This window comes from Nerophis lumbriciformis, linkage group LG13, assembly GCF_033978685.3.
Source record: "Nerophis lumbriciformis linkage group LG13, RoL_Nlum_v2.1, whole genome shotgun sequence".
In the NCBI taxonomy this organism is placed as follows: domain Eukaryota; kingdom Metazoa; phylum Chordata; class Actinopteri; order Syngnathiformes; family Syngnathidae; genus Nerophis; species Nerophis lumbriciformis.
The window spans coordinates 26,290,055-26,317,463 of NC_084560.2; the positions used below are offsets into that span (position 1 = coordinate 26,290,055).

A 27,409-nucleotide genomic window follows, 5' to 3' on the forward strand; every position below is an offset into this window, starting at 1 on the left:
ATGCACGCTTGGTTATGCTTTAAAGTCATACCCAACGATTGACTTTGAACTTTTTACTATCAACTTTGTTTCGTTTTTTAATGATTTCTGCTGGTGGTGTGCCTCCGAATTTTTTCAACGCAAAAAATGTGCCTTGGCTCAAAAAACGTTGAAAAACACTGGTGTAGACAATGATGAAGAAACAAGTCCATTTCCAAAAAACAACAAATTTAGCTGAACTGCACCAATTTTGTCAAGAGGAGTGGTCAAAAATTCAACCAGAAGCTTGTGGATGGCAACCAAAAGCGCCTTATTGCAGTGAAACTTGCCAAGGGACATGTAACCAAATATTAACATTGCTGTATGTATACTTTTGACCCAGCAGATTTGGTCACATTTTCAGTAGACCCATAATAAATTCATAAAAGAACCAAACTTCATGAATGTTTTTTGTGACCAACAAGTATGTGCTCCAATCACTCTATCACAAAAAAATAAGAGTTGTAGAAATTATTGGCAACTCAAGACAGCCATGACATTATGTTCTTCACAAGTGTATGTCAACTTTTGACCACGACTGTATGTACAATTGTAAAGTCACTTGGCTTGTAAGACATGAAAGTCTTAACAAGCTTCAGTGTTGTTAATCCCTCACATCTTCAATATCCATCTTTATATTTAGCTCACAGTTAATCAGCAGCCTCTGATTTACCATTAAAGCTAATGAGCAGGTTATTGCTAAGATAAAGATTTGCTAATACAGTCATTTAACACAATTTAGGAAGAAGCAGAGCCTAGCAGTGAAGCCACCATTGTGAGAAGTATCATTAAAATCCGCTTTATAAACAACATAACTCAAAGTAAAATGATGATTTTCCACTCTTTATGGTTAAAGTATTTGTTGACGTTCTGGACCGATAAGTCAGATCCCAGCATGAACCCTCATTCTACCCCTTGCTGATATGACCGCAACACTACGCAGGACTTTGCCAAACACTACAACTACAACAGAGGAGGGTCAACACTGAGATCAGCCTCTCCAGGAGCGGCGGCAGCACAAGAATGTGACTCCCTACTGATACTGGGGGGGATCACATCGATACTAATGATAAATGATAAATGGGTTATACTTATATAGCGCTTTTCTACCTTCAAGGTACTCAAAGCGCTTTGACAGTATTTCCACATTCACCCATTCACACACACATTCACACACTGATGGCGGGAGCTGCCATGCAAGGCGCTAACCAGCAGCCATCAGGAGCAAGGGTGAAGTGTCTTGCCCAAGGACACAACGGACGCGACTAGGATGGTAGAAGGTGGGGATTGAACCCCAGTAACCAGCAACCCTCCGATTGCTGGCACGGCCACTCTACCAACTTCGCCACGCCGTCCCTAGAGTGAAAGGATCGATTATTTTCTCAAAAATGCTAGGTTTTTTGGGGGGTGGGCTCCGTTTTATTCTGATTATAAAAAGTAAAAGTCTGAGTAATGCTTAGCAAAAGATTCTCAAATCAAAACAGGAGCAAGAAGCAAGAAGAACCAACGTGACTGTTGCGTGTCGCAAATAAAACTGCCAGGCAGGTGAGCATCCCGACCACTAATCAGAGGCAGGTGACAAAAATCAGCACCCATGGCAACAAAGAAAACAAACAAGGGTGCTGAAACACACCTAAACAACTAAGGAAATAAACTAAATATGACCCGGGCAACGGATCATGACACTAAAATGTTTATATACATGTGATGTTTTTAGTTTGTTATTTTTAGTTATAAATTGCAAAAAATAAAAACTCTTTCTAGGGGTATTGTGTGTAGAATTTTGAGGACAAAAATGAATGTATTCCATTTTAGAATAAGGCCGTAACATACACTATATTGCCAAAAGTATTTGGCCACCCATCCAAATGATGACAATCGGGTGTCCTAATCACTTGGCCCGGTGTATAAAATCAAGCACTTAGGCATGGAGACTGTTTCTACAAACATTTGTGAAAGAATGGGCCGCTCTCAGTGATTTCCAGCGTGGAACTGTCATAGGATGCCACTCGTGCAACAAATCCAGTCGTGAAATGTCCTTGATCCTAAATAGTCCAAAGTCAACTTTATTATAAGAAAATGGAAGAGTTTGGGAACAACAGCAACTCAGCCACCAAGTGGTAGGCCACGTAAACACACAGAGAGCGGTCAGCGGATGCTGAAGCGCATAGTGCAAAGATTTCCTGCATAGTCAGTTGCTACAGAGCTCCAAATTTCATGTGACCTTCCAATTAGCCCACGTACATTACGCAGAGAGCTTCATGGAATGGGTTTCCATGGCCGAGCAGCTGCATCTAAGCCATACATCACCAAGTCCAATGCGAAGCGTTGGATGTAGTGGTGTAAAGCAAGTCGCCACTGGACTCTAGAGCAGTGGAAACGCCTTCTCTGGACTGATGAATAACACTTTTCCATCTGGAAATCTGATGGACGAGTCTGGGTTTGGAGGTTGCCAGGAGAACGCTGCATTTCGGACTGCATTGTGCCGAGTGTGAAATTTAGTGGTGGAGGAATTATGGTGTGGGGTTTTTTCAGGAGTTGGGCTTGGCCCCTTAGTTCCAGTGAAAGGAACTTTGAATGCTCCAGGATACCAAAACATTTTGGACAATTCCATGGGATGACACTTCAAGTTCATATGTGAGTAAAGGCAGGTGGCCAAATACTTTTGGCAATATAGTGTAACAAATTGTAAAAAAAGTGAAGCACTGCGATTACTTTCCAGATGCACTATACATGTTTCACACAAGAAACCATAACTCAATAAATAGGGATGCGAATGTTATGGCGACCAAGAATTTGATTCGATTCAGATTCTTGGTGTGACGATTCGATTCACAACCAATTTTCTATTCAACATGAGTCTCAATTCGATTCTGACAATTTATTATTTAGCATAAATACTGTAATAAAAACATTTTTAATATAGGTTGCAGGTGACAAAGCTAGTCTTGGCTCCTGACGTATACACACAGCCAGTAAGCGCAGAGATGGCCTAAAAAAATTATGTTTAAATGTTATTATTTTGTTTTTTGATTCTTAAAAATTTCAAATCAATTTAGAATCGGAATGAATAAAAACTGCGATTCGAACGTGAATCTTTTTTTAGCGTCCCTGCCAATATATATTATACATTTGATCGTTTTGCAGTGTGAAGCATGCATAATAAATGATACCAAAATACAGTGTTAGTGTAACGATTGTGAAAGAATGCTGAAACGAAATTGCACATTGAAGGACTTTTTCACAAACGTTACACTAAATGATGCTATATTTTTGTATTTTGTCATGTCTATCAAATTTAAATATCAAACGATACCTGGGTACATATCCAGTATGTCCACATGATGTCCAAAAGTTGGAATTTTACTCAATAACAGTTGCAATTTTACAAGAAAAGCTTACAATTTTGACAATTTTATGAAAAGAGTCGTCATTTTACTCAACGAAAGTCACAATTTTATAAGAAAACTTTAAAATTTTGGCAATGTTATAATAATAATAATCGGAATTTTACTTGGCAAAATTGTGACAAAAGTCATAATTTTACTCAAAAAATGTCACTATTTTACAAGAACAACAAAAAAATTGGCAATATTGTGATAAAAGTCCGAATTTTATATGACAAATGTCGCCATTTTGCATTAAAAAGTAATAATTTTACATTAAAAAAGTAATATTTTTTACGGGAAAATAATGCGATATTACAGAAACAGAAAGAAATTGTTCCCCATGTTATAAGAAAAAAGTCGACACATTGTGAGAAAAAGACTGCTTTTGTTTTTGTTTTGTTTTTTGTTTGTTTGTAATTGGTATTTTAATCTTTATTATTTACTTCAAGTTATTACAGTATGTCTATATTTTTATTTAGCTCATTTTTACTTGTTATTCAACTCCTTTTACTGTATTGCTTTTGCACTATCTTGTTCAGCTCATTCATTGTTTATGTTCTTTGTTTGTTTTTTTGTTTTTGTTTTGTTTTTTGCTTTTTTAACCTTTAAAGCACTTTGGTTCAATTTAAAAGTTGTCGTAAACGTGCTATATAAATAAAGTTGACTTGACTTTACTTGACTATTTATACATATTTAATTTATTTTTGTAATTCATTTTTGCCAAAGGGGGCGCATTTGAATTTCTGACACACACTTGTTATTTCATATGGTGACCAGAGGGGAAGCACTTTTAAAAGCGACACACAGTCAATTTGAAAAATCCCTCCTTTTTGGGACCACCCTTATTTTGATAGATTTCACCACCAGGGGTGCTAATGAGACATCCTCTATTAGATGCAATGGTTTTCCGTATTGGGACCATGATTTATGTCCTAACTTGTTCACCGGTCCTCATATGGAAGGTACTTTTCCTTCTTGATGTCTCAAGAAGGGTAGAAATACAAGCACACACACACACACACACACAATACAGACTTAATGGCACAGCAAAGAGTGTGTGTGTGATGGGGGTCGGGGTGTTCCCATGAACAGGCCCCTCCTTCCTGGGATCCCTTTTCTGCTATTGTCCTCAGCCTCACGCCGCCAACCTTTCACCCCTGACTCAAAACACTTGGCCTCCGTCTCTAGCTCCGCCTCCACTCAGCCAGTGCCACTCAGACTCACAGCAGCAGCTTCAGTATCGTCGCTATGACAACGGCGCACCCCTCTTTAATTGTACTGGACCACAAGTTGCTCAGAGTCCTGCATCCTGGTGCTGCATCCTGGTCGGATCTATAACAGCAGCCAATGGACGCTCATGGCTGTGTACACTTCACTGACTCCTGTGAGAGTGGGACAATCCATGATTTTAGTGCCTCACATGCTAATACTGTATCATAACAATAGTATAGTATGTTTCTTTAAATCATATTATTTGTCTGAGAATGAAAGGCAGTTAGTTATTGTACTTACATTTGAGATAATATCGCATTTCTCGGGTGGTGGCCACTGGAAGGAGTACTCGGTATTTATTAAAAGAGGCTTTTATTATAGAGGAGGCAATTTGATAACAATTTCTAAAAATAATAGACGGTATTTTTCATAATAATACTTGAATAATATAAATGATACAAAAACATTATAAATTGCATTATAGTCATTATACACAGTAGCATATTGATTAACGTGTATTAGAATTCAAGTTCTAAATAATATAAATTATTTGTATATATAATAATAAATAATACATATTATACTGTATGTGTATTATATTAAATATTATACCACTATTTTGTGCATATTATCAATACGATCATTGAATTTGTATTTCATCTAAATAACTGTGTTGGTAAATTTAATGTATGATTTTTCTTTATTCATTTTAATTTTTTCTATTTGTTAATTTATTAAGTAAAATTGGCAAATATCAATGTTTTATCAATAAAATGTAGACATACTGTATTATTTGCCAAATATATATAATATATACAATGGACGGATAGATGTATACAATAATGATTCATTCAATAAATGCACAATTTTAAAAAATCCCAATAGTCACACAAGTATAAAGAAGTTAATCGCTTAATAATAACATAACAGATTGGCTCCACTCTGGTGCCATAAAGACAACAATTTGTATACAAAATACGGACGCAATTTTGGGGACATTTTTTCTTCCTTTTCCCCATATGTTAAAAGTCACTATTGTTAGATGTTTAAACTTCTCTGTCGGTGTTCATCCCAGAGGTGTTTCCAGACAGAGTCTTCAGCACCAAACTCTTCAAAACATGCCTTTATGGACCATGAGAACAGAAAATTGTTCAAATGTTTTGTCCGCTTGTAACAGTATATGTATATGTAACTGTATATGAATGTATAATGTTCTCATATGTATTGTATATGTTTTAAATCGATAATTTGCTTTGAAAAAGTAAGTCAAGGTGACAAGCAGATATTTAGGTTTGGGGTGTCCCAAGCAAATATCGATATTGGTCCAAAAAAGCAATTATTGTACAATGTGGGCTTGTATCTTAAATGTATGGTATAAGCTACACAACAGCTAAGCATACAACAGCACCCAAGCTAGACATACCTAATCAGTGTCCTTAATTGAACAATACTGCAGTCTAAAACACCGCATTTGTCAAGTATGAAATAATTATAGTTGCATATTACTTACACACAAAGTTTCCAAGGCAGAAATGTATTAGAAAGTTTCCAGTAACAAACGTGTCCGCATCATTCAACCTACTGTGCCGTGAGATTAATTTAATGCCCTTTTGTGGCCACTAGGTGTGGCCAAAGAAACAATTATCACTCCACTTCAATTTAAAGACGGCGTAAGTCTATTCCACACGGTTAATAACAAATAGGTTGGTGTTTCTCATACCTACTATTGTTCTGTTTGGATTATTTCACTTGATCAAACCTGCTCTAACATTACACACTACAAAACAATAAAACTATTACTATTACTACTCAGTGGCCTAGTGGTTAGAGTGTCCGTCCTGAGATCGGTAGGTTGGGAGTTCAAAATCCCGGCCGAGTCATACCAAAGACTATAAAAATGGGACCCATTACCTCCCTGCTTGGCACTCAGCATCAAGGGTTGGAATTGGGGGTTAAATCACCAAAATGATTCCCGGGCGCAGCCACCGCTGCTGCCCACTGCTCCCCTCACCTCCCAGGGGGTGATCAAGGGTGATGGGTCAAATGCAGAGAATAATTTCGCCACACCTAGTGTGTGTGTGACAATCATTGGTACTTTAACTTTTTAACTTTACTCATACTGCTGTATGAGTGTTTGCTGATGTCTTATTAGATCATTATCAGTATTGGCCAATACTTAAGGCTCCAATATCGGTATAGTATCGGATGTGGAAAAAGTTGCATCAGGACACCCCTAATTCAGGGATTGTTTTGATAAATAAATGTTTGAAACATCTTATTGCATGATTAGATTATTATAAAGTTTGGAAGATATCTATGGAGGTTAATTTGTCTCTTTATTATGAAAGCTTTTTTTGACACTGAATTTTTTACGTTTTAATTTTGTGAACTGAATCTTTTGGCATCAAATTATACTGACAATTTCATTGAAAATAATCAATTAGCGAAATGTGTGTGTTTCAAAATTCAGTGTATAAGAAATTCAGTATTTAAAAATTCAGTCTTTGTTTGTTTACTTACTCCTAAAAGACAAGTTGTCTTGTATGTTCACTATTTTATTTAAGGACAAATTTGCAATAAGTTAAAGTTAAAGTACCACTGATAGTCACACACACACTAGGTGTGGTGAAATTACTCTCTGCATTTGACCCATCCCCTTGTTCCACCCCCTGGGAAGTGAGGGGAGCAGTGAGCAGCAGCGGTGGCCGCGTTTGGTAACCATTTTGGTGATTTAACCCCCAATTCCAACCCAAGCAGGGAGGTAATGAGTCCCATTGTTATAGTCTTTGGTATGACTCAGTCTGGGTTTGAACTCACCAACCGCAAGGCCACTGAGAAACATATGTTTAATGTACCGTAAGATTTTTTGTTACAATAAAGCCAATAATGCATTTTTTTGTGATCCTCTTTATTTAGAAAAGTACCGAAAAGTATCGAAATAATGTTGGTACCGGTACCAAAATGTTGGTATCGGGACAACACTATAATAAAGACAAATTAACCACCATAGATATGCAATTGCATACAATTTTTTTTTCCTGTCAAAATTGAAAGAATTACGGGCCAAATAAAATAATGTGGCAGGCCAGATCTGGCCCCCGGGCCTCGAGTTTGACACCCAATGTATGATGACGCGCAAACATTCTCAAGTTTGAGTCGTTAAAAAAATCAAGTGGCTATACATTCCAGATGCTGCGGAAGTCTTTTCCCTTATGCAGTGCGGGTCAAAAGCTAAAATGACTTAGGAGACAGAGTTGATGTGATATTCATCCGGCTGGGTTGTGTGTGACCTTGTGGGGTCAAGCTGTTTTTCAGACAGAAAACATTGGAGCGTTCCTCTGTCAGCTGCCATTGCTTCTTCCTCCATTACTAAAACATTTAGCAGATTTTACCCACTTGGGAAGACTGGCAATTGTCTTTTTTTTTTTTTTTCTCAGACGACACCGACACAGACCATGGCAGTGACACATCATTATTAGGGATGTTCGATAATATCGGACTGACGATATTATCGGCCGATAAATGCTTTAAAATGTAATATCGGAAATTATCGGTATCGGTTTCAAAATTCTCGGTATCTGTTTCAAAAAGTAAAATGTATGACTTTTTAAAACGCCGCTGTACGTCGTGGTACACGGACGTAGGGAGAAGTACAGAGCGCCAATAAACCTTAAAGGCACTGCCTTTGCGTGCCAGCCCAATCACATAATATCTAAGGCTTTTCACACACACAAGTGAATGCAAGGCAAACTTGGTCAACAGCCATACAGGTCACACTGAGGGTGGCCGTATAAACAACTTTAACACTGTTACAAATATGCGCCACACTGTGAACCCACACCAAACAAGAATGACAAACACATTTCGGGAGAACATCCGCATCGTAACAAAACATAAAAACAACAGAACAAATACCCAGAACCCCTTGAAGCACTAACTCTTCCGGGACGCTACAATATATACCCCCCGCTACCCCCTACCCCCTACCCCTCCACCCCAACCCCGCCCACCTCAACCTCCTCATGCTCTCTGAGGGAGAGCATGTCCCAAATTCCAAGCTGCTGTTTTGAGGCCTGTTAAAACAAATAATGCACTTTGTGACTTCAATAATAAATATGGCAGTGCCATGTTGGCATTTTTTTCCATAACTTGAGTTGATTTATTTTGGAAAACCTTGTTACATTGTTTAATGCATCCAGCGGGGCATCACAACAAAATTAGGCATAATAATGTGTTAATTCCACGACTGTATATATCGGTATCGGTTGGTATCGGAATCGGTAATTAAGAGTTGGACAATATCGGAATATCGGATATCGGCAAAAAAGCCATTATCGGACATCTCTAATTGTCATTCATTTTGCAGCCTTTTTAAAAAAAAAATAATATCCAGGTAGCGAGCATCTGTCGCCGAACAAAACCTCAACTTTTGCAGACTTTCCACATCTTGGCAAGCCGAGCACAACCTATCTCGGGAAGATTACACGCAGACAATGAGAGGCTATCGCTTGGAAAACAGAAGAAAAAAAAAAGCAGGTGTTCTGTGCAACCGCCTCGGAATATGACACAGAATTGAACAACTCCATCATATGCAGGGATACAGTGTGCACTCATTTACATGCACGCTTAATCCCTATCCACACGCTCTTAGGACTTTGTCCTGAGCAAGTCTCCTTGCTGCGCCCCGATGCACCCCACATGCTTTTGTCTTACGGTTGTTTAGCAGCTGCGTAAAAAAAAGCGGCGAGCACAAAGGCCGATCTGTGGAGGTTTGAATACACTCGGGCGGGCACATGGCCAACAGCTCAATCTTTGCAGGATCCCACAGTGGAGGAGCCCCACTAATGAATTCTTCTCTCACCTCTCGCAAACACACACAACGTCTTGCAAGGGAAGAAATTAGCTGCGAGCGAGTCTTCTCCTTCGGCACGATTTCTGCTAGTGGTGCTGCTTTTTAAATACAATCACGTTCGATTGATCATGTCAGTACGGTTGTATGGTGTACGGTATATTAGTATCGCGATACTAATGAATCATATTCAGTACTATACTGCCTCTGCCCCCCGCCCTTGTCGTCGTCACTGTTGGTTTACGAGCAGAGGAGCATGTTCGGCAGCGCACAATCACGAAGTACTTACAAACAGACACAGTGTGTATTCAAGATTCAAGATTAAAGATGCTTTATTATTGTCCATTTTTTAACATGTACAAGACACATAAGAACTGAAATGTCATTTCCGGCACAGTCCCACTAAGAGCAGACATACGTTACAGGGAGACAAGACGGGACCGCCAATGGGTCCGCCACTTATGGCGCTCCTTAAAAAAGGTGGGAAAAAGGTGGGGGGGGGATTTGGGGCCATGGAGGCTGGCCTGCTGCTTTAAAGCGCTACTAGCCGTCCGTAACCCCGAAGAGGAATTAAGCAGTGGTGGTCGGGGCGTTGGATGGGGGTGGGGAGTGTGTTTGTATATATGCCCATTGTCTTTGGGTGAAGTGTAAATGTTCATAAGCCCAGAGTCGTTCTGCATGCAATGCAAGCAAAGTTCGATTAGCAGGTGTCGTTGAGGAGGGGAGGAGGGAGGGAGGTCAAAAAGTGTCCATCTTTGAAATGTATACATACATACATACATATGTATATATATTTATTTATTTTTTGTATATATATATGTATACCGTATTTTTCGGAGTATAAGTCGCACCTGCCGAAAATGCATAATAAAGAAGGAAAAAAACATATAAGTCGCACTGGAGCCCGGCCAAACTATGAAAAAAACTGCGACTTATAGTCCGAAAAATACGGTGTATATATATATATATATATATATATATATTTTTTTTTTTTTTTTTACTTGGGACTTCCCTCGTATAGGCTTTGGTAAACGCTACATTGGTTTGTCCAGCTGTACCTAAAAATGTGATAGTTTGTGGCACGTTCTCAAAACTCAACTCTGAAGTCTTTAAAGTCACTTTTTGGTCAGTTTCAGGTGATAATGATGCAAATTTAGTATTTGAATTTGTCTGGGCATTTTTAGGCCACAGTGCATCATGTGAGGGACAACACAGTTGCAATTACACACTTTCGCCACTACGTCAAATCAGAAAATTCCTGTTTGAATTGTCACGGCCACACCCTGGATGGAAAAGCACTGTGTTTTTTCTCAACTTCAGTCTTAAACCACCACTGGTTTCTCCTCTGGACCAGATCCTCACCAGCCTCTCTGGCACGGACCCACACTTATAACAGATATCATGTGTTACCATAGCATTGACGTATAAGCACAAAACAACCCTCATTCACTGTTGAATCAATGTCTTCTTTGGGAGCAACATGCATAAAAGTGCTACAAACACAAGAACAAAACATGCCCAAAGTGGATCCAAATGCTTGCTGAATGTTTGAATGAACACTCATCAGCTGCATAGTTCCATTTTGTCCTGCAAGGCTTCTAGAACAATCATCTGACTGTGAACAAAACACTGATCCAGACCGCTGCTCCACTGGCAAAACAGCAGATGTGGACGCTGCAAACACATTGTGGAGGTGTAGAAAAATATACATACATGTCTTATTATGCATGTATGTGCGGGTTATATAACGATAAAATGCCAGTGTGCCATCCATTATGTCTCAGCTACACTTACAGATCAGTTCAATACAGTGGATATCCTACAAGTGCTCACAGCCCTTCACTTTTTCCACTTTGTGTTATGTCACCGCCCTATTCCAAAATGGAATACATTAATTTTTGTCCTCAAAATTTGACATGTGTCCAACCAATTGCATTTACCACAGGTGGAATCTAATGAAGCTCAAGCTCATCTCAAGGATGATCAGTTGAAACATGGTGCCCCTGATCTCACTTTTAAACTGGCAAAGGTTGTGAATACTTATTCACATTTGATTATTAGTTTTTTATTTTTAATATATTTGCAAAAAAAATTCACCTTGACACTATGGGGTATTGTGTGCAGAATTTTGAGGACAAAAATGAATTTATTCCATTTTGGAATAAGGCGGTAACATAACAAAATGTGGAAAAACACGTCATGGTGGTTCTTTGGTCAAAATGTTTTATAGATTATGTTTTACAGATCATCTTCAAGCCACTTTCTGACGGTCGCTTCCTGATGCGCCGTTTTGTGGGCGGTGTTATTTACGTGTGTCATGTTCAAACACTGATGGCATCTATTAAACAAGACAAGAAGCAAGGAATCAAACAGAGACAGAATTAAATTTGGCTCTGTGAGGAGAGCGCGTACACCTGTACCCTTGTACAGTGTCTCACCACGCTCTGACGAAAGATTGTACGCCTCCTCTTTTATTTGGACTTTCCCTGATTACATGGCAACAGCTGTTTCTAAGGGAGGGGGGTCGTAAACAGCCATCTCCCTTATCACAAAATAGTTCAAAGAAAAGGTGCCTGGAGGGGAGTCAGGCCCTGCTTCCTCTCCGCTTTGTAGATCTCGGGGCAAGACCAAATGTTCCTGTGGATTACAATACATCAAAGAAACCGACCCCTTCATGTCGCTTCCCATCCTACACAGTGGAGTTTTACAAGCCTTTTGATTGGTAAGATCAAAGACAGCTTTTGTCTGCTCGCCGGGAACTCATTGAAACACAAAGTTTTGTGATAACTTAGATTCAATTATTCTAACAACGTGGCTCACCGGCAACTATATATATATATATATATATATATATATATATATATATATATATATATATATATATATATATATATATATATATATGTTTTAGCGCTTTCATGGTGAGTTTACTGACAGATATAAGTAAGAACTTTACACTACTTTATATTAGAAATGGCAACAGTGGAGGATGAATGTCACATAACAAGAAGATAGAGAGAAAAAAGAAGTTTATCGACTACGGTGTCGTCACGGACTACAAAAGCAAACGCGCGCAATTTTTCAGGATTTATGATAATGTTTGTGTTTTTGTAGCGCTTTCTGAAATGTTTGATTGCGTTTTCTTGTATTGTAGGTCGTGGCAGAGCTTCTGCCTCTTGGTACTTAAGAAACATTACACGTTGCTGCCTTGCTGCAGTGTAAAATATGGACTACCGTATTTTCCGGACTTTAAGGCGCACTTAAAGTCTTTTTTTTTCCTTAAAACTTGACAGTGCGCCTTATAGACTGAAAAACTCCTTTGTTCCAAACGCCATCAGACTGTACAACTCCGCTTTGGGGGGGAGGGGGGTAGTAGGATGACAGGGGATGCAAAACAATAATTATTATTTATTCATACCATTATTTACTTTTTAAATTCAATCTCAATTCTGTACACTGATGCTGGAATTATAATGTTCCTGAGGGAACTCTCCTGAAGGAATCAATAAAGTACTATCTATCTATCTATCTATCTATTATAACCCGGTGCGCCTAATGTACAGAATAATTCTGGTACATGGTGTAATGATAAGTGTGACCAGTAGATGGCAGTCAAACATAAAATATATGTGTAGACTGCACTATCATGGCAATATGACTCAAGTAAACAACACCAACATTTAAATGTTCCATTGAAAACATAGAACATTACTCACAGGGCTCAAATATATTTAAAAATGTCTTAGTACGACTTTGGTAAGCTATGAAGCCGCACCGCTTGATGGATTGTCGGCGCATTAAACATACGAGTATTATTATGGTGTGTGTATAAGGTAAGACATATTATCTGGCGTTTTGTTTTGCAATATTATGCAAAAGCAACTTTTCTTACCTTATGGTAACTGCTGATCTGTAATTGGGATCTGCATAAATCCTGAAAAATTGCGCTCGTAGACTACTTTGTAGTCCGTACTGACACCATCGATAAGCTTCTTCTTTTTCTCTATTTTCTTGTTATGTGACATTTATCCTCCACTGTTGCCATTTCTAATATAAAGTACTGTAAAGTTCTTACTTATATCTGTCAGTAAACTCGCCATGAAAGCGCTAAAACATACCGGTGTAGTGAGTTTACATTATTCACCCAAGGAACTTTAGTTATTAGAGAGTTCCGGTCGGACGGTTTTTCACGGGACACATTTCCTGTTGTTGCAGGAGGAGATGCTGCTCCGCTATTGATTGAAGTAAAGTCTGAATGTCATTGAAACAGTTAGCGCCATCTTTTGACACTTCTTCCCCTCCCGTTCTTGCACGCTACACCTCTACAACAAAGATGACGGGGAGAAGACGCTGCCGAAGGTGAGCCACGTAAATAAGACCGCCCACAAAACGGCGCATCCTGAAGCGACTGCCATGTGGCTCTTCAAAACACACACAGACACACACACAAATTAATTTTGGCCAAAAATGGCGCATTTCAATTTCTTAGACACACTTTTGATTTTATATGTTGGCCATGGGGGGAGCACTTCAAATTTTTACACACACTCGTTATTTCATATGTTGACCAGAGGGGGAGCACTTTTAAAACCGACACACAGTCAATTTGAAAAATCCCTCCTTTTTGGGACCACCCTAATTTGATAGTTTTCACCACAAATGAGATCTCTATTTTTTGTTTTTTTGTAATGTGCTTAAGGCCGATGACAAACGAGTCACGGACCACAGACAGCCCTTTTGCCGCACTTTGGGCAACCCAGCTGTAGACGTCAACTGTTAATGACCACTATAGTCTTAGAACCGTAGTGTATTTGTTCATCCTATGGTCACATATGGAACGCGGGTTGTCTTACGTCAGCATCCGAAGTCGTAAAATCAGCAGTTTTTTTTTAAATCAGGGTTTTTCCTTGGATGAATAGGATAGTCCTTCTTTAGCTGCCGTCTTGTTTTATCATATATTGCTGCCTTTGCACCTGTCAATGTTTACTTTTGTATGCACATTAAATCAACCAAAAAATCCTGACTTTGGAGCAATGTTCATGGACTCTAGTATTTGGCTCTCTATTAGATGCAATGGTTTTCTGTACTGGGACCATGATTTCGATCCTAACTTGTTCACCATTCCTCATATGGAAGGTACTTTTCCTTGTTGATGTCTCAAGAAGGGGTAGAAATACATGAAAACACACACACACACACACACACACACACACACACACACACACACGCACACACACACACACACACACACAAACACTAATTATTGTATTTGTTACCTTCTTGAGACCACTGGGAAATGCATACCTCTTTAGGACCACCCTTTCTAGTTATATAAAGATGTGTATTTACAACATTAATAATATATACATATTATGCAAAAATAAAAAAGTTTGCTGTGAAAAATTAGTTGGAATTTCACAAAAAAAGGTCACAATTTCTCAAGATGAACGTAGAATTTTGGCAGTATTATAAAAAAAAGTCGAAATTTTACTCAACACAAGTCAAAATTATACAAGGATAACTGAACATTTGTGCAATATTATGATAAAAGTTGGAATTTTACTCAATAACAGTCGCAATTTTACAAGAAAAAGCTTAAGATTTTGGCAATTTTTTGAAATTAGTCATTTTACTCGCCAAAAGTCACAATTTTATAAGAAAACTTTAAAATGTTGGTAATATTATAATAGTAATCGGAATTTCCTTGGCAAAATTAAGACAGGTCATAATTTTACTCAAAAGATGTCACTTGTTTTACAAGAACAACAAAACATTGGCAATATTGTGATACAAGTCTACATTTTATATGACAAATGTCACCATTTTGCATTAAAAAGTAATAATTTTACATTAAAAAAAAGTAATAATTTTACGAGAAAACATTGCAATATTACATAAGCAGAGAGAATATGAGAAATTGTTCCCAATTTTATAAGAAAGTAGTCGACACATTGTGACAAAATGAGTGCTTTTCGTTCATGTATATATTTTTTGAATTTTTTGTTTTTTAATTGTTTTTTAATCTTCATTATTTTAAGGTTTTACAGTATGTCTCTATATACATATTTATTTATGTATTTAATTAATTTTGGCCAAATGGGGCACATTTAAATTTCTTACGCACACACTTTATTACATATGTTGGCCAGAGGGGGAGCACTTCAAATTTTTACACACACTTGTTATTTCATATGTTGACCAGAGCACTTTTAAAACCGACACACAGTCAATTTGAAAAATCCCTCCTTTTTGGGACCACCCTCATTTTGATAGATTTTACCAATAGGGTTGCAAATGAGACATTCTCTGTTAGATGCTATGGTTTTCCGTATTGGGACCATGATTTATGTCCTAACTTGTTCACCGGTCGTCATATGGAAGGTACTTTTCCTTGTTGATGTCTCAAGAAGCGTAGAAAATACAAGAACACACACACACACACACACACACACACACACGCGCACACACACACACAATGAATAGCCTTCCAGTGGAGGTTATGGCCATTGCACAAGCTTGAACACAGACATCCCCAGTCAGCCAGGGTCTTCTATTCCAATCATTTCAAGTCACAATGCTCAATAGCCCACTTTGTCTTCAGTGGGGGTCAGATGTTTCCAGAACATGAACATGCATCAAGCAAGGCAAAGATGCTGAATTAAAAAAAAGCAGTTAAAAAAAAAAAGTCAGTTTCTTGGTGCCAATGGATAAAAGCCCAAGTATGACAACAGTGACCTCATTGCTGAGCGTGATCTGTGTATTGAATGACTACAGAGTGAGGAGCATTTAGTGTTGATTGACGAGGACAGAGATGTGCAGAAGTTATCTCATTTGACTTGTGCAACCCTTTGCAAGGGTGTATCGCGTCTCCGGGGAGCACGAGGGAAGATAAAGTGACTCCGCTGACATGTTGTTGATGCTAAACGTGCAAAAACACCCCCGCAGGCCCAGCGATGGGCGCCATGCGCCTCGACTCAGGATGCCGGGTCACGGCGCACACTGTCCAACAACTATGTGTTACACGTGCTGATGTGACACTTTCCAGACATTGTACATAAATGTGGAAAACCCAGAGTAGAAAAAAACAAACAACAACTGGCAGACTCCTCTTTGGGTATGAAAAATCATCATGAAGGACACGGTATGACCCCTGACCCCTGAGTGTGTGTGTTATCATGAAGCCTTCACTGTAACATCTGACACCGTGTTCACGCCTCCACTTCTACCCTGGAGTCAAGAGCAGCTGGAAAACATATTTCATCACCAAGGCTTTACTAAATGTCATATTTAATTCCTCAGGAAAAAAAAACCAAAAAGATGGCGTTAAAAATCTGGATGTGATTTGGACAACCTTCACCTCAAGCATGTTGAAAACACTAGAAAAGTTTCCATTAAGGAAGAAACTTATATTTTATGATCAGAACTTGGCTTTGAGTACCAACAATGGGCTGCGTTTGATTAGTTTGGTCTTAAATGTGACACTCTTTTAAAAAAGGCTCAAAACTACAAACTACGACTATTAGAATATTATATTGGCCCAGATATAAGACGTGTATCAATATTAAATGTCTTAGTTGCTTGCTATTATCTAAAAACTACCATATTTTCCGGACTATATTTTTTTCTCTCAAAACTCGACAGTGCGCCTTATAACCCGGTGCTCCTAATGTACGGAATAATTCTGGTTTTGCTCACCGACCTCGAAGCAATTTTATTTTTTGACCAGTAGATAGCAGTCAAACATAAGAGATACGTGTAGGCTGCAATGTGACGCAAGTAAACAACACCAACATTTCATATGTTCCATTGAAAATATAGAACATTACACACGGCGCTCAAAAATCCATCAAAATGTTTTAGTACGACTTTGGTAAACTAGGAAGCCGCACCGCTTGGTGGATTGTCAGCGCATTAAACATACGAGTATTATTATGATGTGTGTATAAGGTAAGACATATTATGTGGCGTTTTGTTTTGCAATATTATGCAAAAGCAACTTTTCTTACCTTCTGGTACCTGCTGATGTGTATTTGGGATCTTCATAAATCCTGAAAAATTGCACGAGTGCGCCTTTGTAGTCCCTGCCGACACCGTAGTCGATAATCTTCTCTATCTTCTTGTTATGGGACATTCATCCTTTGCTGTTCCCATTTCTAATATAAAGTAGTGTAAAGTTCTTACTTATATCTGTCAGTGAACTCGCCATGAAAGCGCTAAAACATACCAGTGTAGTGAGTCTACATTATTCACCCAAGGAACTTCAGTTATTAGAGAGTTCCGGTCGGACGGTTTTTCATGAAAAAATATCGAAAATAGACTATTCATCGGCAGTGCGCCTTATATCCCGGTGCGCCCTATGGTCCGGAAAATACGGTAGTCCGGCCTCTTCTCGTGTCGTTTTCTAACTTGCTAACAATCTGTGAGAGGGGGCTCTTTGTCTACTCTCCAGGGCACTGGTGTGTGCGAGCGACAGAAAGAAAAGCTCTGATGTTTGGCGTCACCTGCTAAGACGTAGTGTTTATTCATCTGTGTACAAATAGATTTGGCAATACCTAATTACCAAATATTCATGTCTGAGAAGTTGCTACTAAAACACTTAACACACCTCATTACGTACCTGGTCAACCAGAGCATAAGAAGATCACACGTGAGGGATCAGTGTTTCCAAATGAGCAACATTGTCACTATATTTAGCATGTATTAAGAGTAGAGTAGTACGGTATACCGGTACTAATGAATTAAAATAGGTATTATACTGCCATTGAAAATATGAGTACTTTTTGGTTTTCATGCATATGCGGGTCGTGGTGACATTGCTGGTAATATGTGCCAAGTACTTGCAAGCAGAAACAGCATTGAGACAGAAGAGGGATAATGGACGAAAAAACTAACGATAAAGTATGTGACACTATAAACACCGAAGTGTCGCTCTGCAGGCGGTGCTTTAAAATACAGCTAGCTAGCGGCTAACGTCCCTTGAGTGTATTGTAGTTACTTCTGAATCACTAATCCACATTTCCATGGCAACAAATAAACAATGTTTCTTACAAGTACCATCCCGGCAGGACGAGGAATAGATAAACAACCGTAGGAGGATACGATAGCTAACCGCTAACAGTAAGCTAGCGCTCCTGAATGTAAACAAATGGTGGAGCTATACAAATATCGACTGTAACGATACCAAGCACAAGAGCCGTATGTAGTTGATAATATAATGATTATATCAATATTTTTGGTATCACAAATGTATCTTTTGTCATTTATTTAATTGTTCATAAAGTCAGGAAATGCATATCTGAACGGATGAGGGCTTTAAAGGGGAACATTATCACCAGACCTATGTAAGCGTCAATATATACCTTGATGTTGCAGAAAAAAGACCATATATTTTTTTAACCGATTTCCAAACTCTAAATGGGTGAATTTTGGCGAATTAAACGCCTTTCTATTATTCGCTCTCTACTACTTGGTATTGGATCGATACCCAAATTAGTAGTACAACTATTTACGTAAAGTATCCAAACAGAAGAGTAGGTGTTTATTATATATCGGAAAGTAACCAGATATTAACAGTAAATGAACCATACATTTTCTACCGCTTGTCCCTCATAATTTTGACAAAATAATACAATGGGAAATGACAGAGTAGGAAAAGCAGACAAATTAGGAGCCTTTGTAACTCGTTTGCTTTCTTACTACGAAAGGAGACGTTGTCTAGTATGTTCACTATGTTATCTAATGCCAAAATTGTTTAATCTATTGTAAGATTTTCTGTTAAAATAAAACCAATAATGAAGTTTTTTGTGGTCCTTTTTATTTTTAAAAAGTATAAAAAAGTATAGAAATATGTTTTGGTATCGGTACTGGAACTTATTTTTGGTGTTACTGGTGACTTTTGGAGATTGTAACATTAAAACACGTATCGCTCTTCTCAACAAGCAGCGACTCGTTAGAAAAAGAAAAAAAAAGAAAGTTCAATTATATTCCTCAACATATTTGTTTCGTTTTTCCCATTTTTCCACTCATTTTTTGTCTGTCTCATAGCATCCATAAAAATCCCATGCACATGAGTCATGGCCAATTGTGCCAATTAGATGTATTTTCAGACTTTTTTCTAGGAGAAGAAATATCCCATAATTGGGTCAATATGATAAGGCCAACAATATCCCAAGTAGGGTTGTACGGTATACCGGTATTAGTATAGTACCACGATACTAATGTATCATATTCGGTACTATACCGCCTCTGAAAAGTACCGGTCCTCCAACGGTGCTCATTGCTGGTTTACGAGCATGTTTGGCAGCGCACAATCACATAGTACTTGCAAACAGACACAGTGTGTAGACAGAAAAAGGGAGAACGGATGCATTTTGGCTTAAAAACTAACGATAAAGGTGAAGTTATAACACTGAAACGCCCTCAGGAAGAGGTGCTTTAAGACATGGCTAGCTAGCTAGCGGCTAAAGTCCAGCCCCAGTCGGCAGTGTTTTAGCTACTTCTAAATCACTAATCCTCGCCTCCATGGCGACAAATAAAGTAAGTTTCTTACAAGTATCATCCTAGCAGGACGAGGAATAGCTAAACATGCTTCACTACACACCGTAGCTCACTGGCGTCAAAATGTAAACAAACGCCATTGGTGGATCTACACCTAACATCCACTGTAATGATACCAAGTACAGGAGCGTATCTCGTCGATACTACAATGATTTTGTCGATATTTATTGGCATCACATCTTCTTTTGTTTGTTTTTTTTAAATGTATATTATGTTTATAAACTCAGGAAATATGTCCCTGGACACATGAGGACTTTGAATATGACCAATGTATGATCCTGTAACGACTTGGTATCAGATTGATACCCAAATTTGTGGTATCATCCAAAACTAATGTAAAGTATCCAAACAACAGAAGAATAAGTGATTATTACATTTTAACAGAAGTGTAGATAGAACATGTTAAAAGAGAAAGTAAGCAGATATAACAATAAATGAACAAGTAGATGAATAATTCATTGTCTACCACTTGTCCTTAATAATGTTGACAAAATAATAGAATGATAAATGACACAATATGTTACTGCATATGTCAGCAGCTAAATTAGGAGCCTTTGTTTGCTTACTTACTACTAAAAGACAAGTTGTCTTGTATGTTCACTATTTTATTTAAGGACAAACTTGCAATAAGAAACATATGCTTAATGTACCCTAAGATTTTTCGTTAAAATAAAGCCAATAATACAATTGTGGTCCCCTTTATTTAGAAAAGTATCGAAATCATTTTGATACCGGTACCAAAATATTGGTATCGGGACAACACTCATTTCTTCACATATTTGTTTCGCTTTTCCCATTTTTCCACTCATTTTTCGTCTGTCTCATAGCATCCAGAAAAATCCCATGCACATGCGTCACGGCCAATTGTGCCAATTAGATGTCTTTTCATACTTTTTTCTCGGAGAAGAAACATCCCATAATTGGGTCAATACGGTAGAGCCAACAATATCGCAAGTTTAAGAAACATGTTCATTAATAGACTATCAGAGAATGTCTTTAACTCCTGTTTCCATGCCAGTGGCCTCCATTATGTTTCATTTGCTTATTAGCCATGATTCTAAGTTAAATGTAAGTCACACAAAGATGGCGGTTGCCGTGTCAGGAGGAGGGGTGAGGGGTATTCAGTTCAAAGGCCATCCGCTCTGAAACTCTTCAGCGATTCAGTGAACTTGGGTCTTCATGAACGAGGCTCCAACAAAGGAGCGCCTCCAAATTAGGAGCACAAAGACGCCTCTGTGGGAGCCTCCTGGCGAATTAATGAGCATTGATACATATTCTCACTCTCACGGCCAAGAAAAAAAACACACACACACACACAAAACCGCTTGGAATCATGGGTTATACTCGGACCTACTTTTAGCAGAATGACCCCAAAAGTCATCACACTGGAACGTCTGAGGTTCAATAACCCTGAGATGATCGCATGCAGACAAACAAATATTCATCAAACGATTAACTTTGCATGATTGTTTTGCTTATTCTTTTGACGTTTATTCAAGGAAAAAGGAACAGCAGTAACAATTATAAAAGTCAGCGTGAATGTCATCCCTTTTAGGACTGATAGTGGTTAACTTCTTTTTACCCACCATGAAGCATGAGCAAAAATGAGCATTTGCAACTTTTCCCATCTCATTAAATTCAAGAATACATTTTGAGAATGTATTTTTTTAAAGGATTGGACATTCTCTTTAGGAATGTTCTGAATGCCTGTTTTTTGCATTGATCAGAATAATCAACAGTGTTGAAAAATTTGCATTTGCAACTTTCTCTCTTTCTTTTTTTTGTCCTGTCCAGCTACTCATGTAAATCCTATAGTTGATGTAAATGTCCATATCGGCTGTACAAATGTACTTTACGACAGAGAAGTGTGGGATAAAAAGAGAAAAAAAGGAAGACAGAGAGGGAAATTGTGGGGATAAGACAGAAAGACAACAACAACAGCAAACACAACAATAACAACAACAACAGAACAACATCAGCAAATAGGATATGTACAAATATGATGGTAAAAATGCTAGCAAAGAAGCAGTTAGTGAAATAAATAATAATACAAAAATGACAATGAGCATTATTACACTACAAATGGAGCAATACAAATACCAAAATAAATAGCACTATTGATAATGAATAATAACAATAATTTACCTTTATTCTCAACAATACAATTGTTCAAATGCAACAATACATATATGTAATGATAACTTGAAATACAAAAGAAAGCAGATAAATGGAGGGGAAGAAAGAGAAACCAACTATAGTAACCTTGTAGATTGTTATAGTAGATATAGGTTAAGCTTTGTCAGTGTGCCGTGTGTTACCCAGTTTCCCCTAGGGCAACAACGTTAATATATTTTTGATTAAACGTGATTATATGCATGAGTGTATGTATATATATGCACTTGTATATGTACAGTATGTGTATATGTATGTTTGTACAGTGAATGTATATGTACATGTATGTATATATGTATGTTTTTACAGTGAATGTATATATGTATGTTAGTACAGTGAATGTATATGTACAGTATGTGTATTTGTATGTTTGTACAGTGAATGTATATGTACAGTGTGTATATATGTATGTTTGTACAGTGAATGTATATGTACAGTATGTGTATATGTATGTTTGCACAGTGAATGTGTGTGTGGATGTACGAACTTTTGAGTGTGTAGGTAAGTACTGTAACTGTGCAACTTCTCTTTTACAAACCCCGTTTCCATATGAGTTGGGAAATTGTTTTAGATGTAAATATAAACGGAATACAATGATTTGCAAATCATTTTCAACCCATATTCAGTTGAATATGCTACAAAGACAACATATTTGATCTTCAAACTGATAAACATTTTTTTTTGCAAATAATCATTAACTTTAACTTTTTTCGATTTTAATATAATGTACTTCTTTTTACACGTGTATGGCGAGTGATGTTAAAATTGTAACATTTACAAGAAAATCGTTAATCAAGATTTTATGATGGTTTGACACTGGAACAGATTACTTTGACCAGGGGTTGACTTATTTTGCACTTGTACGGCAGTAATAGGCCACGTTAAAATTAGACTGAGACAAACTTTATTGATCCACAAGGGAAATTGTCCCACACAGTAGCTCAGTTACAAAGGATGGAAAAGGTAATGCAGGTATAAAGTAGACTTAAAATGTACCATAGTAGCAATATAACATATATGTAATATTTACCTTTTATATATACAGTATATAAAATATACTGATATATTATATTGTTATTTTATATTATATATTATTTTTATTTTTTTTAAGTATTTATTTATTGTTTTTATATATGTTTATATATTATATACAATATATAATAATAAAACAAATATAATCCATCCATCCATCCATTTTCTACCGCTTATTCCCTTTGGGGTCGCGGGGGGCGCTGGAGCCTATCTCAGCTACAATCGGGCGGAAGGCGGGGTACACCCTGGACAAGATATACAACAACAAAAAATTGTGCTTTTATAAGAAAATAGTTCATCAAGATTTTGTGACACGTTCTTTTAAAAGTGGTTACCTTCTTTTTATGCCTCCACAACACTTAAAAATGTTGAAAATTAACATGTGCAACTTTTCATTAAAGTAGTTTAAAAAGTTTTTTTTTTTTTTTTTAGATTTTAATAAAATACAGTGCTTAGTTTCATTTTACACTTGCGTGACAATTAAAATGTTAATTTTGCAACAATAGCTGAGATAGGCTGCAGCACACCCCGCAACCCCGAGAGGGACAAGCAGTAGAAAATGGATGGATGGATATTCCAGAAAGACAGTATCAACAATGTGTGACATGAAAGTCACCATATTATGTCATCACTCATCATCAAAGTCAAAATCCGTTTTTTTTTTTTTTTACTTTGGAGTTTTACAATGATTAACTTATTATCGCACAAAAATTGAGTTTTTTGTTGTTTTTATACTCGACTATTGCACAGTGGATAACTTCTTTTTACACTTTTATGGCTATGACTTTTAAAATGTTACTTTAAAAAAACACACCTGTACAGTTAATCAATGTTTTGGCAATAGTTCGACCCTGGAACAGTGTCGAATTATGAATAATTTCACTGATAAATTGTACACTTTGATCGTGAATGTTTTGTTTGTTAATAGGATTAAAAACTACTCAACCAACTTCCACTACACTTTGAGGGGTAAGCCACTTTCATTTTGGTTTTGTCCCGGGTAAAAATTGCAGATGTACAAAACCCAAAACCAGTGAAGTTGGCACGTTGTGTAATTTGTAAATAAAAACAGAATACAATGATTTGCAAATCATTTTCCACCTATATTCAATTGAATAGACTGCAAAGACAAGATACTTAATGTTGGAACTGACAAACTTTTTTTTTTTTTTGCAAATAATCATTAACTTTGAATTTAAAGGCAGCAATACATTACAAAAAAGTTGGCATAGAGGCATTTTTACCACTGTGTTACGTGGCCTTTCCTTTTAACAACACTCAGTAAACGTTTGGGAACTGAGGAGACCAATTTTTGAAGCTTTTCAGGTGGAATTCTTTCCCATTCTTGCTTGATGTACAGCTTAAGTTGTTCAACAGTCCAGGGTCTCCGTTGTGGTGTTTTAGGCTTCATAATACGCCACACATTTTCAATGGGAGACAGGTCTGGACTACAGGCATGCCAGTCTAGTACCCGCACTCTTTTACTATGAAGCCACACTGATGTAACACGTGGCTTGGCATTGTTTTGCTGAAATAAGCAGGGGCGTCCATGATCACGTTGCTTGGATGGCAACATATGTTTCTCCAAAACCTGTATGTACCTTTCAGCATTAATGGCGCCTTCACAGATGTGTAAGTTACCCATGCCTTGGGCACTAATACACCCCCATACCATCACAAATACTGGCTTTTGAACTTTGCGCCGATAACAATCCGGATGGTTCTTTTCCTCTTTGTTCCGGAGGACACGACGTCCACAGTTTCAAAAAAAACAATTTCAAATGTGGACTCGTCAGACCACAGAACACTTTTACACTTTGCATCAGTCCATCTTAGATGAGCTCGGGCCCAGCGAAGCCGGCGGCGTCTCTGGGTGTTGTTGATAAATGGCTGTCGCTTTGCATGGTGGAGTTTTAACTTGCACTCACAGATGTAGTGACAAACTGTAGTTACTGACAGTGGTTTTCTGAAGTGTTCCTGAGCCCACGTGGTGATATCCTTTGCACACTGATGTCGCTTGTTGATGCAGTACCGTCTGAGGGATCGAAGGTCCGTAATATCATCGCTTACGTGCAGTGATTTCTCCAGATTCTCTGAACCTTTTGATGATATTACGGACCGGAGATGGTGAAATCCCTAAATTCCTTGCAATAGCTCGTTGAGAAATGTTGTTCTTAAACTCTTCGACAATTTGCTCACGCAGTTGTTGACAACACGGCGACCCTCGCCCCATCCTTGTTTGTGAATGACCGAGCATTTCACGGAAGCCGCTTTTATAACCCAATCATGGCACCCACCTGTTCCCAATTAGCCCGTTCACCAGTGGGATGTTCCAAATAAGTGTTTGATGAGCATTCCTCAACTTTCTCAGGTCTTTTTTGCAAATAGTGCCAGCTTTTTTGAAACACATTGCAGGCATCAAATTCCAAATGAGCAACATATTTGCAAAAAATTACAAAGTTTTCCAGTTCGAATGTTAAGTATCTTGCCTTTGCAGTCTATTCAATTGAATATAAATTGTAAAGGATTTGCAAATCATTGTATTCTGTTTTTTATTTACCATTTACACAACGTGCCAACAGTTTGTAATGTATGACGATTGATGACAAATTACATATGCAAGAAAGGAGGCGTTTTTGGTGCAGAAGTATGCAGTATGACAACAATACTATTAATACTAGTGGGACTATTGGGAAGGCCAATAAACACACACACACACACACATGACTGACATTATGTACATTTGGTCACTTGATAGCATATCTTCAATAAACAGCTCTCAAATAATGATCCACTGACTGATTGAATCAGTGGTAATCAATCAGTATTGATTAGCCCAGCTCAAGAAAAACAGTAAGAGTGGCAGTCAGCAATGAGCAAGACTAGAATCTGATCTTGAACACACACCCACACACAATCCTGCAACACTTTAATCTCTCTAATCGCTTTCCTCGCAGCCTCAATCCCACTACGGACACACCACTCTCCACGCAAGACAACAGCACACCTTCATTGCACAAACAAGTGGAGTTCTTTTTTTTTTTTTTTTTTTTTTTTTGCACGGTAAAGTTTGCAAAGTGCGTGCAAAAAAAAAAAAAGCCAGCCAGCGTCGCTGGTGTTGTTCCTCACGCCAAGCACGCCAAGAGTGAAAGTGAAAGGTAAATATTTAAGGCACTCACCCATGTTGGTAAAGTGTCCCCCTGCGTGACTCCGAGAGTGTTTTGGTGTGGTCAGAGGAAAGTTGCTGAGTCCTGAGATGCGCACTGGCGACTGTGCGGCGCGATCACTTCCACGGTCCTGTTACAGGAGACAGCCCCCGGTGACGTCATCGCCCGTGGGGAGGGGTTGAGGGAGGCAGGGTGGGTTACAAGTGGGAGTCCCATGTTGAGCCATACTGCGTCCTGCAGCATTATCAAGGCCAAAAAAATAATAATAATAACATACATTAAAAAATAATTGATTTGTTTACATCAGCGGTGTCAAACTCATTTTAAATCTACTCCTAAGAGGGCCGGACAGGTGAAATCACGGCACGATGATTTAAAAAATAAAGACAACTTCAGATTATTTTCTTTGTTTAAAAATAGAACAAGCACATTTTGAAATTGTACACATCATAATGTTGTTGGGTTTTTTTACACTTAATAGTATCCATCCATCCATCCATTCATCTTGTTCCACTTATCCGAGGTCGGGTCGCGGGGGCAGCAGCCTAAGCAAGGAAGCCCAGACTTCCCTCTTCCCAGCCACTTCGTTCCCCGGCCAGCCGGGAGAGATAGTCTTCCCAACGTGTCCTGGGTCTTCTCCGTGGCCTCCTGCCGGTCAGACGTGCCCTAAACACCTCCCTAGGGAGGCGTTCGGGTGGCATCCTGACCAGATGTCCGAACCACCTCATCTGGCTCTTCTCGATGCGGAGGAGCAGCGGCAGCTTCTCACCCTATCTCTAAGGGAGAGCCCCGCCACCCGGCGGAAGAAACTAATTTTGGCCGCTTGCACCCGTGATCTTGTCTTTTCGGTCATAACCCAAAGCTCATGACCATAGGTGAGGATGGGAACGTAGATCGACCGGTAAATTGAGAGCTTTGCCTTCCGGCTCAGCTCCTTCTTCACCACAACGGATCGATACAACGTCCGCATTACTGAAGACGCAGCACCGATCCGCCTGTCGATCTCACGATCC

General features: G+C 38.3%; 1 protein-coding gene across 3 annotated transcripts in view; it reads right to left on the minus strand.

The window, feature by feature from the left end:
* The window catches only part of gpm6bb (glycoprotein M6Bb), an 87,824-nt gene extending 61,268 nt beyond the window's left edge, over positions 1–26,556 (minus strand). For all 3 annotated transcript variants that reach the window (XM_061971206.2, XM_061971207.2, XM_061971208.2), the window contains exon 1: positions 26,409–26,556. In XM_061971206.2, coding sequence (XP_061827190.1) covers positions 26,409–26,412 — 4 coding nt within the window. In that variant the 5' untranslated portion in view covers positions 26,413–26,556. The remainder of the gene's footprint in view (positions 1–26,408) is intronic.
* Between the last annotated feature and the right edge of the window lie 853 nt (positions 26,557–27,409).